The sequence below is a fragment of the Oryx dammah genome, unplaced genomic scaffold, assembly GCF_014754425.2.
Source record: "Oryx dammah isolate SB20612 unplaced genomic scaffold, SCBI_Odam_1.1 HiC_scaffold_21, whole genome shotgun sequence".
NCBI lineage: Eukaryota > Metazoa > Chordata > Mammalia > Artiodactyla > Bovidae > Oryx > Oryx dammah.
Window position 1 is genome coordinate 40624615 of NW_024070205.1, and position 20122 is coordinate 40644736.

General features: G+C 37.8%; 1 protein-coding gene across 7 annotated transcripts in view; it reads right to left on the reverse strand.

Moving 5' to 3' along the window:
- Positions 1-371: 371 nt before the first annotated feature.
- DNM3 (dynamin 3) overlaps positions 372-20122 on the reverse strand; it is a 641139-nt gene continuing 621388 nt past the window's right edge. For 4 of the 7 annotated variants that reach the window (XM_040263495.1, XM_040263491.1, XM_040263490.1 and 1 more), the window contains one exon: positions 5592-10763. In XM_040263495.1, coding sequence (XP_040119429.1) covers positions 10694-10763 — 70 coding nt within the window. In that variant the 3' untranslated portion in view covers positions 5592-10693. Of the gene's footprint in view, positions 553-1662; positions 1708-5591; positions 10764-20122 lie in introns of those variants that run through there. The other 3 variants (XM_040263496.1, XM_040263493.1, XM_040263497.1) reach the window with 2 other exon arrangements.

Below are 20122 nucleotides of genomic sequence, written 5' to 3' on the forward strand. Positions count from 1 at the left end.
AACTATCTCATCCTCTGTCATCCCCTTCTCCTCCTCCAAAATGTCTTGGTGCAATAATAATTATTAATGAGATTCCTGGGAGCAGACTGAATTTATTTGGTTCTCTGTGTCTTTTCTAGACACCCAGGATTTTTGCTTCATCTTTCACTCTTCTATTGGACAGACATTTCACCTGAAGATTGATTACTATTCTCCACCAAATATCATCCTAAATCACAATGTTTTAAGAACTTCAAATCAGTCATTTTCAATTGAAGCTCCTTTGCAAGTCAAATTATGTATTTTTCACCTTACCTGGTTTTAGTTGAAACAAACTCCTACTTTAACTTGGATCTTCTTTAGAAAAAGAAAGAGAACACATTTCATTTTTTATATAGAATAAACTTTGTTTTTATTATAGACATGGATCAAAAATAAAAGTTTTTCTGTACATATGACATACAGTGCAAATGAAAGGCTTTTAAATACCACAGATAGACATGTTGTCGGACACAAAAGGAGATGAATGATGGGGGTTAGGATGGTCGTCCAGGAACTGCAGGAGGGGGTCGCCTAGTGAAAACAAAACAAAATAATAAAAAGAAAAACACAGATGTGGAGGAAGAAAACAATGTTTAAACCAGAAAACAAATCCAAATAAGAGCATGCAAAAATAATCCCACAAAAATCAAATTTAAATCAGACAAAAAACATGCAGACATGCAAGGGAAATGAGAGATCACGTGGCATAGTAAGCAGCTCCTGGGCCATTTCCTGGCTACCAGTCATGTGCTAGGTATGAGCCATTTGAGCCTACTCCAAACCCATATTATTTTGTACCATGGAATGAAATTCATGCAGTCATATTCAGGAAAACTGGGAACAGTACCAGAGCCACATACCTTTATAACTTGAGTATTTGTTTCCCAACCCTGATTTTGTGACATTCAGTTATTTTCAAAGATTTCAATAAATGTTGTGAAATCTCCATAGGGGGAGAGGGAGTTGATATAGCAATATGACAGGGGAAATTTTTTTTTTAAGATGAAGGACAGTAGAAGGCAGCAAGAGATCAGATAAGCAATGTAATCACAAGGTGGAAAATATCAGGGGTCGATCTTGGAGAAAAGGATTGGTAAATGAGAATTTCCTCCAGGTGAAAATCCTGTTGTGATAGCCTTTCTAGGCCCAGGCAAATTCAGAGGCTACATCTGGTTCATGGTGACGTGAGGATTTTGTAAAATTTCTCTTTGACTCCAAGTTAGGTGCAACTGAAACTCTGATTTATTCTGAACTGGGTCCAGGGTAAGTGAAATTTGGTTTGCTGGCTCTTTCTCTGTATCCCTAGCCTGGCTTGCATCTTGTCACGTTCACTGGATGTGAAAGAAGGGTCCAGAGATGTGGTTAGTTTTGACGTCAGCGTCTCTGGATGATGGGCTGGTAGAGAAGATACAGTAAAGGCTTACACAGCAATGCACAGCTCTGTAAGTAGGAAAACAGCAGGCCAGTGAAGCTTTCCCATGGGTTTCCTGCAAAAGTCTACATTTAATTTCCTCTTTCCAACCCAACTGGTAATGAGCTCAACGTTACAGCAAGCCACAGAACTGCGAGGTTAGTTCAGTACCCCGCTCCCTGTGGGACTTCTTTTTGGCTACTCATCCAGGTGTTCAACAACATACTCACTTCCATCCTACTTCTGTAACACTTCAGTGAGTGGAGCAAGGAGGTCTACAAAAAAACAAAAACAAAAACAAACTTCTTTTTCATCTTCTATAAAATGTTAATGGAGCCAAGCTGACTGGGGTATTTCTTAGCAACAGTGAAAAATGATCTTACCTTTCCTAAAGTCCAAGACCAATTTTTCTTTGGTCCAATTTAAGCTGGCTGCACTTAAGGAGCCCTCCCATCCATTTATATGATGAAGAACTTATTATGGGTCCGTAACCTTTCAACTGTGGGGGGTCTGCAAGCCTTTAGCTTTAGAGATCCAGGTAATGGGTATCCCTAGTGTTTTTGTGAAGAAAGTGTAATTAAATTCCTGTCAGGCTTGCTGAGATTTATCACCTGCCCAGCAAACAGAAACTATTTTTGAGTTCTGAAGGGGCTTTAGAACACTTTAATGACCTCAGCAGGGTGGGGAGGTGAGCCATTAAACTGAACAGCAAGTCCACAGTGCTGAAGCGACATTTTGTTAGCATATGCCAAAGCACTTTCCTGTTTGAGTTTGGTGTTCTAGTCCAGAAACAGGGTCAGAAGCTTTATGTCTTGGAATATATTTCCTGAACAGCTAGAACGTTTGCTTCAACCATCAGAGAAATGTGTATATGTTTATCCCCTTAGCTCTTTTCTTTCCTCTTCACTGACCCAGTATCTAACTTTCCACTTGTTGCCAAAAAGGCATCCTTGGTGATGACACCATACATTGGCTCAGAGCTACTTCTATTACGGATCTTGGCAAATTTTTTTATTTTTTATTTTTTAACTATTGCCAGAATCTTCTGTATCAGGGATCTCCAACCTCTGGGGATATAATGACTGATGATCTGAGATTGAGCTGAAGCAATAATAATTAGAAATAAAGTGCACAATAAATGTAATGCATTTGAATCATCCTGAAATCATCCCCACCCCCTGAACCTCTGCCCTGGTCAGTGGAAAAATTGTCTTCCACGAAACTGATCCCTGGAGCCAAAAAGCCTGGGGACTGCTGCTCTGGGTTACTTAACACAATGCTGAAATGCTTGAAGGCATTTGCTGAAAATACTGGAGCTTTTTATATGAAGGGCAACAAAGAACTTTCTATTGTTGCCACTTCTAACAATTGAAACTTGAAGTACTGAGTTTGGACTACTGAGTGGGGATACTGAGTTGCTAACACTTTTGAAAGCTCATCATGCCAGCATTCACTGTACAAGCAAATTCTCCCTAGTCAAGATGATCATTACAGGTTATATCTCCTTAAGTTTTCTGAAAATAACTTCAGAGAATCGTTTGGCCAAAACAGGAAGTAAAGGGGCAGGAAAAACTGTGTGTACAACACGGGCATAATTCATATATACATAAAAGACCCCATTATTCATAAGAATAATGAATTACCCACATTCTCTTGGATCTACCTCAATGCTGCAATCTGTTCTTATGATGACATTCCTCTGGCAAGAGCCCTGGGAAGGCCTTCCTTATAACTTTGTTCTCTTCTGTTACAATTTCACAAAACATGCTCTGCTTGTTTCCTTTGCCCATCACTTAGATAACTTCACATCCCTGAGAAGTGGGTGAGCCAGAAGGCTTGGGAAAGTGAGACAAGAAAGGCAGTAAGAACAGGTGTTCTTCTCAATGTTTCTCTGATGATCTCCACTTTTAAGTCAACTTCGATCTCTCCCTTCACAAGAATACATTAGGGGTAATGTAATTAATTCAAAGGAGTGGAAAAATTGTCTTCCACGAAACCAATCCCTGGAACCAAAAAGGCTGTGGACTGCTGCTCTATGTTACTTAACCCAATGCTGAAGTGCTTGAAGGCATTTGCTGAAAATACTGGGACTCGCTCAGTATACCTCTCTCAGGTAATTACATGACCCCCAATGTATTCTTCTGAAGGGAGAGATCTAAGTTGACTTAAAAGTGGAGATCATCAGAGAAGCATTGAGAAGAACGCCTGTTCTTACTGCCTTTCTTGTCTCATTTTCCCAAGCCTTCAGTATTTTCTCTCACTTTGGAGTGAGAGAGTCACAGTCATATTGAAACTGATCTGAGTTCTCCACAAGGCTCCCTGGGATGCATGGCACGTCTGTCGCTACCTGCTTTCAGGTCTCCTGCTCCTATGTGACCTACCTGGTTGCGTCTCAGACCCCACTGTGACAAAGCACCAGCATACCAGGAGGATGGTCCTAGATTGGGATCTCTCATTACAATGACATTTTATTTTATCACCCAACTTTGTGTTAGTGATGGTCTGTACTGGGATAATCTCACTCAATGCATTTGCCTTGAGGCGAAGAGCTGACTCAGTTGAGAAGACCCTGATGCTGGGAAAGATTGAGGGAAGGAGGAGAAGGGGACGACAGAGGATGAGATGGTTGGATGGTATCACCGACTCAATGGACATGGGTTTGGGTAGACTCTGGCAGTTGGTGATGGACAGGGAGGCCTGGCGTGATGTGGTTCATGGGGTTGCAAAGAGCCGGACACAACTGAGCAACTGAACTGAACTGAGCCTGGCCTAAAGCCACTAAAGCAGTGTTTCCTAAGGCATGTACCTCAGAACACTAGTCCTGTAGTACAGTTCATAGATGCTCTATGAACAAAGCATTGATGTTAAAATAAATCTGAGAAACATGGAGACACTAGCCCTGTAATCTGATATGAGAGCTCCTGTAGAGTCTTCTAGTAAAGAAACCTTTAGTGTTTAGTCATCTTTTCCCAAGTATATTTAATTGAGAGGGTCTTGGTGTATGAATGTGTAAAACATTAAAATCTCATGGAGTGGACTTTGGGAAACTCCAAATTAAAGTTGTAGTTTTAGCCAACATCTGTTGCATGTACTCTCTAAGTAGCAGGCTGCCTCAGGATGAAAGAACTTCAAGAAATGGTCTTAAAAGGGGCAATATCAGGTGTGTGATGAAATGAGTACTTCTCAGTATGAGATTTAAAGATTCCAGCAGAAAAACAAGAATCTTGAGAACTAATTGGGCAGATATTTACATTGATATCAGAACTATTTTAAAAATACAAATGGAAATCTGCCAAACAGTTACAATAAGGTCCTTCAGTTTGGGTATTTCTATCAGGAACAATTCTGAATAAAGAATCATGCAGTAAGACACACACAAACACAAGGGCACAGCAGGATTCGCATCCTGAGTCTTTCTTCCATTAAGAGGCTTCCTCTGAAGACACTTACGGATCCTCTCACAGAACGTGTATAGACATGAGAAAGAAATTACAACAGGAAAGTGTGAATTAACCCAACAGTCTTTCCAATTCATCTTTCCACAAGGAGTCTATCCTGAACACAAAGGGAAAGTAAATCAAAATTTCTCCCCTCCCATTCCCTTCTTACAAACAGTCTTTCTCTATTCTCTGGTAATTCAGGTAGGATAAGGACATGTGTAACTACTGAACACTCTTCCATTCTCTTAATACTGGGGAAATGAAAAGCAGTAACTTCTCCCATCAATGCACCATGAGTAAACAATGGAGGTCAACTGTTGAGTCAGAAGCTCAATTACTTTCTGTAAGAAATGCCTTCTGTAGACCTAGATTTTCAGAATCACTTCCTTTTCAATAGCTGAGCGTCGTGGTGCTTCTTGGGAAGTGTCACTTTGCACACTCCAGCAGCCTAAGGTTTGTGTCCTTCTTTAACTTGGTAAAACAATGACTTCAAGTCAGCAGTAAAATGTTTCCCACTCTCCTGCCTTTGATTTGTTCAACTTTCTCCCTTTAAAAATTTCATTCTTTCCCAAATTAATGACCGTAATGTCAAATGTTATCATTCTCCATACTGGTAATTCTGGGACAACTGGATTAAAAAGAGTTCTAAGTATTTACAAGTCAGATCTTACAGATAAGCAAAGACATGACTCAATTATATACAAGAATGAGGGAGGGGGAGTCCTTCAAATGTTATCATTTATTTCAGGTTCAGTAGTACAGCTTCACATTTTCACAATAGGTACACATGACCTTCTAGAATGATACAGGATTTAAAGGAAGTTGCTTCAAAATGTCCATTCACAGAGTCCATCCATATATATCAGCAATAAGAAATCCTGAAAGTGCCAAGAAGACAGTGAAAAGTATTCTGGCTCAAATTAATTAAAGAATTGACACAAAAGGCAAGATTTTGCTTCTGTACATTCCTTCTTAATATAAAAAACCAAAAAAACGAGTTTCATTTTGAAAAGGGAGAGAAAAGAAACATAGGCAAGCAAAACAAATGCTATACATATGAAATTAAACAGAAATCAAGTAATAGTAGAATTTCTGATTGGGAAGGATCATTTTTATAAAATTGACAACAGACAATGCAAGAGATTAGACAGAATAATTTTACAGTAATTTAAAAAACATTACATTAAGAAATCAGAGGGTAAAAATAAAAAAGAAATGAAGCCTTGAGCTGAGCCATGTGTAAAACCTCAGACCAGAGAGATGAGTGTGTGTGTGTGTGTGTGTGTGTGTATGTGTGTGTGTAAGTCGCTTAGTCATGTCTGACTCTTGGCGACCCCATGGACTGAAGCCTGCCAGATTTCTCCATCCATGGAATTCTCCAGGCAAGAATACTGGAGTGGGTTGCCATTCCCTTCTCCAGGGGATCTTCCCACCCCAGGCCTCCCATATTGCTGACAGGTTCTTTACTGTCTGAGCCACCAGGGAAGCCCAGACAGGTGAGAAGTCTCACCAATATACCAGTATGAACAGGTCTTAAGACAAACATGAGATTCTTCTTTGAGTTCCCTCTCTTTTGTTCTCATATATACCAACATTCTTACACCTATATACAGATAGCAATGCATCTACAACATATGCTTCAAAATCTTAAAATTTCACAATACAGAACACCACATAATGTTAAACATACCAACTAGACAGGATGACTGAAGATTATCTAAAAGACACACTTGAGCTTTTGAGAAAGGAATGAGCAATCTAGTGAACCAATAACTGTTTCTTGGAAACTATCAACAGCCTCATTCACATTAAACTCTGAGTTCATAGCTTTCGGTCCTCTTGGTGAAATAATATAAAACTCATGGCTTGAGTCTCAAATATTATCTTCTTTCATTGAGTTCCATAGTTCAAAGACCTACTATTTAAGCTTTATTCTCAACATTAAGGAGATTTCTGTCGATTTCAAATAATTATACTGTCTGACAAATGAAAAATGTCTACCTGAAAAAGTGAATAGATGACTTGCCTTTGAGGTATTACATAACTTCTTCCCTGCATTTTAAGCAATTTAGTCAGAAAAATCCACTACTTGTATTATTATACTGCTAGATCCCTCTATAAGTTTGACATTAACCATAGAGAAAAAGATGACTATATAGACCAACTTAGCTTTAAAAGATTCAGCTCAGCAATCTAAGAATAATTTTTATAATTCTATCAGTGATCTTAAAGGTAGGTTTACAGATCTTACACTTACTATGAGCTAGCTATATTGGCAAAGATAATTTCTTCTTTAAGAGCAATGTTGTGAATTTAGATGTAAATGTCTGTAGATTATCATTATTGTTTTTGCCTGCAGATGTTATTCTACCATGTTGTCATGGAAATTCTGAGCCTGTGCCTCTCAGAATGAATACAATACAAAAAAAATTTTGTACACCTCATGTATGTTTGGAAAAATGAACCACTGTTATCACATATTATGGCAGATACTCTAAGGCTAACTCTTGTAGTAGCATAGTTTAAAAAATAATTCATACTCACACTTACAAAGCACATGTATACATATTTACACCCATACATATACATATATACATGATACACATACAATCACATTCATGCTCGTGGCATTTTAACAAGTAATTTTAAACCTACTTGCCCAAAAGGGCACAAAATACATGTACTTACACAAATTTACTGTGTATATACTATACACATAGTCTGTATAGAGACACATGCATAGAAAGTATGTGTGTACACAGAAAACAGCAACATTTGTCACATACTGGTATTAGGTCCCATTTCATACTTAAGAATTATGGCTACAGTCTACACTAAAAAGTCATAAAATGAATCTATATGACTACTCTTTAATTCTAAGGTCAGAAGGCTTATAGTTATATCACAGGAACTTGGTTTTATTATCATGTTTTGGAATAGTGTTATTATCTGAACAAGTAGGCAATTTGCTAATTAAACAGACCCTACTGCTCTTCTATGTTACAGACTACAGCTTGAAGCAATATTCAGAGGAGTCATTTTGGTAGATGACATCTGAAAATGTAATATATCTGTTCTAAATCAATACTATTTCAATCATCTGTCCACAACTGAGTTGATGGCAGGTCCAATTAGTCAATAAGCATGCAAGATTTAGCCTGTGACAATAAAATAGATTTACCCATCAAATAAACACACAGTTTATTTTTCAAAATCCTAAAATCACTGTATGTTTTATTATACTAGACATGATGGAGCTACATCTGTTGTTCAGGCAACATTGGAGGAATCAGGGGGCAGTTACACGAAAGACCTGAAGTGTATGGGGACTACTTAGAAAGCTCAGTAAGTGACATTCCCATCTAAAGGCCTGATATGAACGCTGTCCTCCAAACTGCACATCCTAGAGCTTGTGACTTCACTTACATTGACATCTCCTTTTAACAGGATGCAATCCCTTTGGGAAATGGGATTAATACTGATCACATGACACAGTACTGCAGTAAAGTGAAAATATTTTCCAACATGATGCTGAGATTCCAGGAGAGAGGCTGGGTTCTATTAGAAATAGCTTAGGCGTAAAATGAAATAAAAATGTACACACAAGATGAGACAACTGAGACAGGGAAACTGGAGTTATAAACCTAGAGCAAAAGCCAAAGGTGACAAATGCCACTGTTTATGACTGCATAAAACCAGCGCAGAGAAACTTGGAAAACCAGTCTCCAATTTTCTTTGACATGGTTTGCGCTGATCTAAGAACACACCAGTGGTTATCCACAATATTTTCCTTTAACCAAAGGAAACTTTTGAAATATAGAAAAACGCAAAACCACATACAGCACAAAGCCAAACCCTGAAAGTATATAATCCATTAGATACCTATTTTAGAGAATTCAAAGGAAGAAGCAAAGGGAATCCTAAAAAGAGGAAAATTTCTAAAAAGATCTCACTGTAGACTATTCCTTTTACTTAACATATTTCCACTCAGCTGCAATGCTGTTTTGAAAATACGGTATGTATCTTGCACCTCTGTTCCATTCACAAAGAGTTAACTTTTTTCCAGGAGAAAACATAAGCTATGAGAAGATTTAGGGTGGCGATTTAGGGTGGAGTTCTTTATACAATCATTTGTAATTTAAAAGTTGAAGGGCTCTTTTTGTAAATCTTGTATTCTCTGGTTTTTGCCTGAGTGGCCTAGTTTTAACCCTTTAGAATAAGTTCAAAACAACACCATTCAACTTGGCAAGTTCTCTTTTTAATAACGGTTAAGCGTTTTTACTTCATACTTTACGGGTGTCTGCTTTGGGTATAAACTACACAGGAAATTAAAGTTAAGGTAATGTACAAATCATGTTTTCTGCTTTCAAAGGGAGACATTTCAGTTGGCTAACCTGATTTACTTCTGCAGAACATGAAATGGTGTCATGGGACACAAATAGGCAGTGAATATTTGGTCTGCCGTCTGGGGACAGTTAGCAGACAAAATTCCAGTTGGCTTCTGGCCGTTTCCTACGTGCTAATCATCTACTCCTAGGTAGTCCAAAAGTCAGCCTCGAGACTGAACTATTAACCCCCAGGCTAAGCTGCACTTGTAAATTTTAGAAATGTTAGAATTTACCAATTTGCTTTAAATCTAGATGTCTTAACTATTTTCTGGAAGGACCTGGAAAGAGACCCTGAAGTTGTTTGACTGCAGGAGAATGAGCTCTGCTCTTAAACCGGGACATTTTTTTTCCATGCCAGGTCCCATTTTTAAAATATGGCTATCCTATAATAAGGCTCAGGATTTATTAAGGAAACCTAGAATGGATAAAAAGTTACATTAACCTGTTTCAAAGGTAGGCTAAATTTTTGCATTAGGTAATTACATATTTAGCATGGAAAGAGAGATATATTTTTGCTCTAACGAAATAAATCGAATGGAATTAGTGTCAAAGTGTAGTCAGTCATGCCTAAAATCAGATCAACATAAAAAATTAAATATTTTCTATGCTAGCCTTCACTGTAATCTGTGAGGAGGTAAGTACATAGGTGAATAAAGAAATTACATTTGTCCAGATACTTCTTGAGATGTGATATTTTGCTTCTTCCTTAAACTCTGAAACTAACTAGCCAAATTTACTGACTGACTACCAAAAAGCAAGCTTTGATTCACTGTTGAATATTCTTCTAGCATGAAGCAAAAACACACTGGCATGAGAAGCCTTCTAGAGCAAGCAATGCATTAACTTTTCCTTTGCAAACAACTTTGTGCTTCTGGAAAAGTTTTATTTTTAAGGAATCTTAATTTTAAAAATTATTCCCTATCAGTTTTATGAAATAAAGAGGAAGGAGAGAGGTTCTAAACAGGTAATCCTGGAGTAGGCAGAAACATTTATAATAGACAATATAATTTCCATCAGTCAAAACAGAATGCAGGAAAATAAGTATATATCATTTAGGTCTAAGCCCACCATCTCTTATCTCTTAAGAATTATACTGAATGGGCTCTCTGGTAGGTAATGTGGGAAACCTGTCAAAGCAATTTCAAATATATGTCAGGGTAGGCCAATGGTCCACAAAGCAGAGAGCTGCTATACAGCCTACTTTGGTCGATACAACATACAAAACCTTAAAGAGTCAGCAGTTTTCAACAGTCAAACCCCAAAAGTTTGACATACCATGAGCAATGAAGGTGAGTGATGAATGCATTAGTCAAACTGGTTACTTGCCTACTGATGTCCATACATGCGACTACTCATGATTTACTGCAACAGTTATCAAATATTTTGCTTTCATAAAATTCATTAGTAATTAACTGCCATGCCAGACACTTCATTTAGTCTAACAGGGAGGATTCTAGTGGACGGATTATAGTGGGACGAGTTGGTGATGGGGGTGGTCTCCGGCTAGAAAGAGAGAAAGAGAAAGGTAAAGAAACGAGTAACTACTAGAAGGTTATCCCGAAGATACTGAGAAAGAGCCATCCCGCACATGCTCATGCACAAACAGGCTAGCAGGAACGGTTGCCATCTGTAATAACTTAATACTGTCACTTTTCACTCACCCAGCATTTTTTAATATGCAAGTCTTTCTAAAAACTGAAGTCCTCCCTCCCAATACTAATAAAAATATTAAATCATTTACAAGCCATCTGAAAAAAATAAAAGCCATCAGAAATACACTGCATATTTCTCAGCCAGTAGAGTATGCCCACTCCAGCAACTCGTAAGGTATTTAGGCCTCAGAGACTAAAGGGGTCTGAATTTTTTTCCCCTTTATGTAATGTTCTTCCTCTTTTTTTTCTTTTTTCTTTTCCCCCTGTCAGGATGTTAATTATCACTTCTCATTGCCCTCAGCAGTAGCTTTCTCCAATATATTCTATATTTTACTTCTAATTTACTGGGTACTAGAAAATCAGAAAATCAAGGTTTCTAGAGTTCTCTACAATAAGCATAAACAGGCTCAGGGTGAGTCCCTGAGTAAATTGCATGAGCTCTGGCTTCTATTTTGGGTCCTAAAAGTTTTATTTTTAGTAACAGTATTGCTCACTTTCTGATTGGTGATGGTGTTTCTAATACCTGAGGTTTCTAAATAAACAAACGTCATATAATGAAATATTACTGTATCTGAGAATCTTCAGCTATATACCAACTAATACTCTTTATTCCTTAAATCCATACATTTACTTCCTAAATGCATTGATAAGCTTTTTATGTGTGTACTTGACTTTACACACCATATCTCAGAGGGTAATGTTTATAGACAATAAGATTCAACAAATTCTGCAAATTGAAACTTTTCTTCTTGATAAAACTCTTCCATTGATATTTTTCAGAAAAAGCCCTTCCACCCCCTTTCTGGAATTACTGTCATATCATTAAATTTTCTTCTTTATTGGACACACAAAATTGATCCAATCAAATACTTTTTCTCAGGATGAAGGAGTGAAGTTAGAAAAGCTAAAGAGAATGGTTATGCAATGTTAAAAATTCCAGAGCTATAAGATAAAATTAGATGGTCAAGGAAAAATCAAAACAAAAAAGGTATTGTTGGTTAATGGGAAAAGTACCAACCGCTTAAGCACAAACTCATAGATCTTAGTGGAGTTTCTTTTGCCTCCGGTGCTTGAAAAATATCCAAGGAACTGTGGAGGAAAGGTTTTTTCTTGGGAAGGTGCATGCCAGTTTAACCTCTTACACTAAGTCTTATCACTTAAGCAGCACTCAGTTTTTCAAAGTGTAACTACAGATACCTTATAAGCACAATATGGAACTAAACCAATTCCTACTAGCTGTTTAATTTGGGTAAACAAGTAAGTCCTTTTCCCACAGAAAGGCTACCGGCTAGTGTGACCACCAGAAATGTTTGGGCCATTTCCTGCTGGGAAAAATCCTCCTGTTATTTCCTTTTCGCTTATGACAATGCAAAAACACCTGCTCTTTCACTAGCATACTACTCATTTTCATTTGAAATGGTTATATGTTTAACTTGCATCCTGGCTTTGAACCCAGCCATTTTCTCCTTTGATGTGAACTTTCCAGAGGCCAGAGGTCATGTCCACTTGAGGTGTTTCACAGAGTGTTTAGCTGTCAATGATGTCCTCAATCAGAGTTCTCTTCTGATTCTTTTGTTTATTCCTCCCTCTACACCTTGGTGAAGTCTTCTCTGACCTACCTTTTCCTATCTTGATGTTTCTCTAGCATCCCAACGTACTTCTAGAATTAGGTTTATATATTTATTGCCACTGACCAGAAATGGACTGTCTTAGTCATCTTCAGTTTCTTGTGGTGTCTAGCTCAGAGATTGTCATTCACTCATTGCACATGTGACAAATGAATAAATGAAAGTTACTCCTAGAAGTAAGAAACAACTTATGAATACTTATGATAGCCACTGATCTTTATATTATACTAAGGTATTTTAAAAAAATAAATCACTGTTCTAGCAAAAAAAACAAAACAAAACAAAACCAGCTACAATGACATGTAGAGTTTAGACACTTAGAAACTCTACCTACAGGATATTTGACTGCTTAACTGTTTAGTAGATGTTTGGAATAAATACTAAATCATAGGCCCTTCCTCGGGGAGTTTGACAGTTAGTCACATAATCTACAGAAATATATTCTTAGCATTTTAGCAGTTATAGGAGGAGCAAGAAAGTTGGCCAGAATTTGAACCTGAAAAAGCAAAACTCCACCAGAAGGCTCAGTAATGGGATGGACTTAATTAGGGGATTTTATTTGAAAAAAGTAGACTTGAAATGACAAATGCAGCGAGGGGCAGAATATAGTGTAGCATGGTGGGATAGAAACTGTTCCATGCATATGTGATAGCTTGGACTAAGTGTTGTAGCCAAGAGAGCAAGGAATGCAACTGAGTTCTCTTCTGATTCTTTGGTTCTTGGCTTAAATGTCATACCCCAGCACTTCCTGACCATCCGATAATTTCCAACCACCACTCCTCACCACTTCATGGTTTTATGCATTTCATAGCACTTAACTGTTTGCCATTATGTATTTACTAGCTTATGGCCTGTGTTCTCCAGTAGACTGAAAATTTCTTGAGTGCAGAGACCACATATTCTGTATTTATTACATATATTCAGTATTCAGTATAATGTGATTAGAAGACAGTGAATAAATATTTATTAAATAGCAGACAAGTGAATGACTGAAAAGTACCTACACAAAGATGTTCAGACAGGCTAGAGTATAGACTAGCTCAAGGAGAGCGGGTCCAATGAGGCCAGAAATGCAACTTGTTTTGAAGCATTTGTCAGAGGCTTATATTTGAGACAGCACGTTTACACACAAGTTGAAAGATGTGGATTTTAGCTTCAACTGCCAATTTGTATAATCATTAGCCACTAAACTTCTCTAAGCCTTAGTGTTCTCATCTATGACACAGGAGACTCAGACTAGATGGTCTGTAACATGCTTTTCAGTTATGCACTGCATGTATAATTTATTGAGCATGTACTATGTGGTCTGTATTATGCTCCATAATTTTTAAAAACTCAAATCTATTCATAGTGGAATACAAATGGGCTAAGACAAGTATGCAAGTGGTTTTACTACAGTACCCCATCTTAAGTGGAAAAAATGAGGCAAAATTTTGTAATTCAGGCTCAGAGCTTGAAAATACAATAATGTGGTTAAAGCAGGGGCAAATATGATTTTAATCATGGCATATAAAATTTGAAAGTCAGGAGAATGTAGGTCTATAATGGGGTTAAAGAAACTAGAAATTAAGTGGGGAGGTAGAAGAGATGGACTCAATGATAGAGACAGAGAATAGAAAGATCGAAATACTCTGATGGCACAGCAACTTCTCCTTAATCTCCTCTCTAATCTTTGGACCGTGTTGATATGATGCAACAAAGTCAACGATAATAGGCAATTGCAGAAAGAAGGCAAGGCAGGAAACCAAAAAAATACAAATTTCTGTTATGTGCCAGGTCTTTTGCTTGTCTTGTTCATCACCAGATCCCAGAACTCAGCTTTGTCTTTGGCTCATGCTATTTTTTTTTTTTTTTCAAATAAATAAATCAGGAGAACCTATCCATTATGAGCACTTTAAGGGAGTCCCTAGGGCACTAAATAGGCACTGCACCCTGTGTGGTGAATTAATGATTGAAAAAGAAGAAAGATCAAATTTCCATCACGGTCTATTAAAATAATTATGACACCTTTAACATATGCCTAGTGTCAAGTTAAAATAACTCATACATGTACTTAGTAATTAAAAATCTAAAGAGCTGGTCAGGCCTTCTGGAAGAAATAAGCACCATTTTATTTCTAAACAATAACCCCTTGATAATCTGTAAAGGAAACAATCCAAGAGGAGCATCAAGTTGTTCAGTATGAATTTTCTTAATAAGTAGTGCTAAGAAGTTTGCCAACTTCAACACCAGAAAAACATTTAAGGTTTACTGTTAAAGTTCATTTCATTGGTCCAGTTCCTAACCATTCAAAGAGTTTCCAAAGACATTCACCTCATAAGACAGTTTGTTTTGGGCCAAGCAGAGTTATTTGTTTTGTACCAGATTTTCCTCCATTACTTTGCACAGAGATGGGCTTCATTAAATTACCCATTATATTGAAATACAGCATCTTGCATCACTTAGTGTTTATTGAAACACTGTGTGGTGTGTGGGCGGTTTACGGTTACGATAGAAGAGCCACGGTTCTGCTTCCAAATCAAAGGGAAAGACGTAATACTTAAAGTCGCATTTGTAGCTGCAGGGATGGGCCGGGTGCATTATTTTGGACAATGACAAATTTTGTGAGAAAGTCGAACGTTCATATGGGGTGGGTGGCATGGTGGGGGAGAAACTGGCTACACTGATAAGAGAGAAGAATGAATCAATTCTCTTATTGTCTCATTTGATTCTTTTCTAAGAATGGGAGAACTAAATCTTCATTTGCTCTTCTCTGGGTTAGCTGGTTCTGAGTATTCACAGTGGGTGACCGATCTTAACAGGGGTGCATCATAACACCAATTACTGACATGGCTTGGTCTTTCTGCCCCTGCCTGTATTTCTCTTCAGGATGGAAAGTGAGATTTATCTATCTGATAAGTTTGTGAGCCAGACTAGGCCTATGTAGCTCAGGCTCCATCCTTTCCTTACTTAAACCAAAATATCAGGACTCCCAGGCCAGCATTTTTTTCTATAGGGCAGTCACATGGGCATGTTCTAAGGGTATGTCTCTAAAATTAGACTGTACATCAGAACTCCCTGGAGGGTTTGCTAAAACAGAGGTTTCTAGGTCCCACACAGACTTTCTATAGGGGTGAGACATTTCTAGTAAGTTCCTAGATTATGCTAATGCTGCTGGTCCCATGCTTTGAAAACTGTCTGAAGACATAATAAATGATTTTGTCCTTGCTTTCTTAGCAATTCATTTCACTTGCCAGATAAAGTCAGAGCAAAAAAGAGAAAATGCTGGGAAAAACTATCTTAAGAAAGATGAAGAAATGGTTGTGGAAATTTTTGATACCTTTGGAAATCAGATTCAAGCATGGGTCAAATTGGTTTTAGGTTTATTTTGTAAAGACTGAGATATTATACTACAGTGGTTTTTTTTGTTAGTCATCACCAGAAGAATAACTACTTGTTTAGAGAAGCTTGCTCATGAACATGGCAGTGGGTGCAGACACTAGGCACATCTAACCAATTTGTCATCTTTGAAAAGGGTACAACTGAAGCCCAGCCTAATCAGTTAGTTAGGTGGACCCAAGTTTAAAAAAATAAAAAACCCTCAAAAAAATCAAAGACTGATACTTTTAGGGGAATTATATTTGCCTACAAGGACAGCTATTTGCATAAAAAGGATATGTAATTTATACCATAAGCTCTACTTATTAGATATAGGTAAAGCCTTAAAATATAACTGTTTCAAAATTTAATTTACATGTAATTGCATTTAGGGTCATTTGATCTTATTGGTGAAAAGATAAAAAAGAAGGGTTTTGTCTATCTAAGTACAAGAAGTAAAGTATCTCTCCTTTTTGAGGGCTACATAGGATGAATTTCTTAGAGAACAAAAGCAAAAACTGCTTCTGAACTTTCTAAAGTCCTGACGCATGCCTCCCACAATGGACTCTGCTGTGCTTGGTTCCCAAGTGGCTTCAGGCAAAAATTGCTCTGGTGGCGTCTGAGTCAGTTAAATGGGGGATGCCCATAGTAACTCCTTCCCAGGAACTGAAATGCCTTACTTCTCCATGACCCTCTTGAATAACTTAATCCTTGCATCATTTTTCAAAGTTTAAGGCATGTATACATAGTTTATCATCTGAACAACATTATAAACTTCCCATGACCTGAGATTACGCCTTATCCTGTTTGCAGCCTTTCATAGCACCTGTAGGGGGCAGTGTCTCAAGCAGGAATTCAAGGACATGAATAAGTGAACATACCCAGGAATAAATCAGACAGGAGCACACCTCCAGGTGAAATGGAAAGGCAGCTAACTATGACCCAGGACTTCCTCTTGCTAATGTCTGCTGTAAGAGAACAGACTGTGGGACACAGTATTTTCAAATTTCAGCACAGCATTGTGCTTTGCTTCTTAATTTGAGCATTTATTTAAAAAACAGGTTTTGCATATCTAAAAAGTCCAAGGCGAGGTTCAGAAAAATGCTATGAACAGTCATGATTTTGTCCACATGGAAGATAATATTTTGTAATTGTCAAAAACACTATAGGATGCTATCCAGCATATTTTTGGCTCTTTTAGCTTTGGTACAGAGTGAGCCAGTACTGTCCAAGAATAGTTTACAGTAGATGTTGGAAACAACAGAGAAATTGGAGTACATTTAAAGGATTCAAGAGAAATTCTCTAATATGACTCTTGCTACATTTTAGAGCCAGCATTTCTTTCCCCTGTGAAAATGAATCCATGATTTTTAAATGTATGTCATTGGGAAAGTATGAATCAACTGATGAACTTTGAAATAAGAACATAAGAGGAAAAACAGCCTGTAACTTTTATTTGAAGATGCAAACATATACTGTATAAATTAGTCTCTAAGATAACTGGTCATATAATCCACCTTGCCACACTTTTTTCACTTTATTTTAAACGTCTGACTCGGGTTCCACCCATAAGGATGGTACAGATAAACCCACTTCTGTGGTTGCAGGAAAAAGGCAGCTTAAGAGATGATATGCCTACATGAACTCCACTCATTTTATGATTTGTAAAAAGAATTAGCCAGGCAAGGTTTTAGCACAGAAGGAATAGCACAAAAACAAGAGAGAAAGTGTGTGTTTAAATCATTTCTTAAAATACACTAAATATTGGGCTAATTCTGAAAATAAACTTTGATTAAACATTATATATCAACTCATTTTGTTTTCTTTCATTCACTCAATAAGCCCTATTTATGTGCTAGGTACTGTATAAAGCATTAGGGGTACAGAAATAAAGACAGTCACTGCCCAGGAATTTCTAGTTGAGCTGGGAAGAGAGACAAGTACACAGTGTCCACAGTTGGGTAAGTGCAACGACAGGATTATGCCTCAAGCGCTTCAGGGACACCTGGAGTCTTAGACTAGAGATGGAAAGAGGTTGGGGCGTTAAAAGGGCTTGAAGAAAACAAAAAGTTGAGGGTGCCGGCATTCCAGGGATAGGAGATAGTATGTATGAAGGGGGTAAAAAAGCTAGAAAAAGTACTGTCAGCTTGAGAAATCAAATGTCTCATTTTTTATCACAAGTGGCAAAACTACTTGTTTTAATCCAAGTCCTAATTCACAAAGCAAAGTTTTTGAAGGTCTTTTGTTTTAAAATATGATTCCTAAAAACCATTACTTCTGACCTTTTTATATTTTAACTTCTGTACTATATCACTGACAACAGAGAAGCTGGGTAGAGAAAAAGACTAAAAGGTATGCAAAGAAACAGAAGGTCAGAGGAATATAGTGATGAGAAAACTACACAGAGAGAAAGGAGGTGGTTTTTAAAGAGATTCACACACACATGGTTATTGAATGAAGTTATGCAGTGTCCCCTCTGAGGATTTTTTTCTCTCTTTGTCTCTTTCTCCTCTTCTTTCCCTTCCTTCTGTCTCCCTCTCTACCTCTCTCTCTCTCTTTCAAGAAATCCCCAAAGAGATCTAAGAACTTACATGCATAGATGTAGAAACCTAGTCCCACTGATGGTAGCTGGGGCAAAGCTATTTCTAACCCTCTTCATCGTCTTCTGTCCTCTTCTCCCTGCCCTTCCCCTCACTCCCACACCAGGCACCAGGGGAGGGGGTTGGCCAATTCAGACATCTGGGGGAAGGAGGAGAGGTTGGGAAGGAGGTGCTAAGGACCAGCTACTGGGAGAGGCGAACTTTTACTTCTGAGATGTACACTGCTTTGTCACCTCAAATCAGGGAGAAGAAATGAAAAGAAACAAGGATGGGGAGGAAAAACACAACACTGGATCTCTCTATGAAACTGTAAAATTCACTTCTGCACTGGAGAGGTGGGGAAGACCTTTTCTCCTTTCTGACAGACAGCAAGAACCTTCTGGGAATGAGTATCCGACTTGGGGCCTGACCTCAAAGGGGGTAAATGTGTACTTTAGACATATAGATGCAAAAGTTAACTTTCCAATTCCTCTTATTTTTGTAACAACAACAACAACAAAGATTGAGCATGAGGAATCTGAAGATTTAAAGAAGATTTATGTTACACCAAGGTTTCATTTTTGCCTGACTTGTGAAACCTAGTGAATTAAAAAGCCAGTTTCAAATGCACCACATCATATTTTTCTGGTCATGTACCAGTCCGAGAGGAAAAATGGAGACGAGGTACCGTTTACTAATTAGAATCCCAGTGATTAAAAAAAATTCCAGCAGGAGGAGCTCTAACATGCCTTAGAGTTCAAGCTTGAAAAACAAAAACACTGAAAGCAAACAGAAAAACAGAGAGGTGGTGTGCTTTGCAAGCTGCCATGTCAATGAACAAATATGTGACTGAGTCCAATGAAATGCTCAGTGCGAAAATAGAATGGCCCACACTTTCTCCCTTCCACAAGTCTCCGTGTTCTGATGCAGTTAAACTGGGCACGGATCTGTGGTGTCAGGGAGCAAAAGGTTGATTTCTGGACAAGTGTAGAAATTATTCTTTTTCTCTTTAAGTATCATATTGTTTCTAAATGAGTCTTCTGACATTGGCTCAAAAACTGCCATTTTAAAATGAAATCTTCATCGGCGTTTGAAGGTACTACAAAAACTCCTGAATGTTCTTCTCCTTTACTCTGCGGCTTGTTGGACGCTTTTTTTTAAAATGAGAGAAATGCTGTGTTTGTAAAAACTGGTGCTAAAAGGGCAAGGAATCATAAGTCCCCTGGGCCATGTAAAGAGTCTGCAGAAAGAATTACAGCTTTCTAACACACTCACACGCATCAACTGGAATACAAAGAATTTACTCAGGAAAACAGTGAGAAGTATATGAATTTAACAGTTACAGGATTTTGGGGGTAAGCCTTTCCATTCTGGACAGTGTTGTGGGAGAGGGATGGACAAGTTGGGTGCACAATATGATCACAATTACTTAACCTGAAGGAAATTTTCAACCAATCCCTTCTAATCGTTTGCCAATAAGAAGTCAAACTTTTTGTTTTACACCTTAATGGTATGCCCACATTTAAAAATTTTATACAAGCTCCTACAGAAACTTTAACTAGACCAAGTCAGGCCAAAAGTCACTAAATAGAGCTAGTCTAGACGGAAAAATCTATGAAAACCATATGTCTTTTAGGCATCTATCT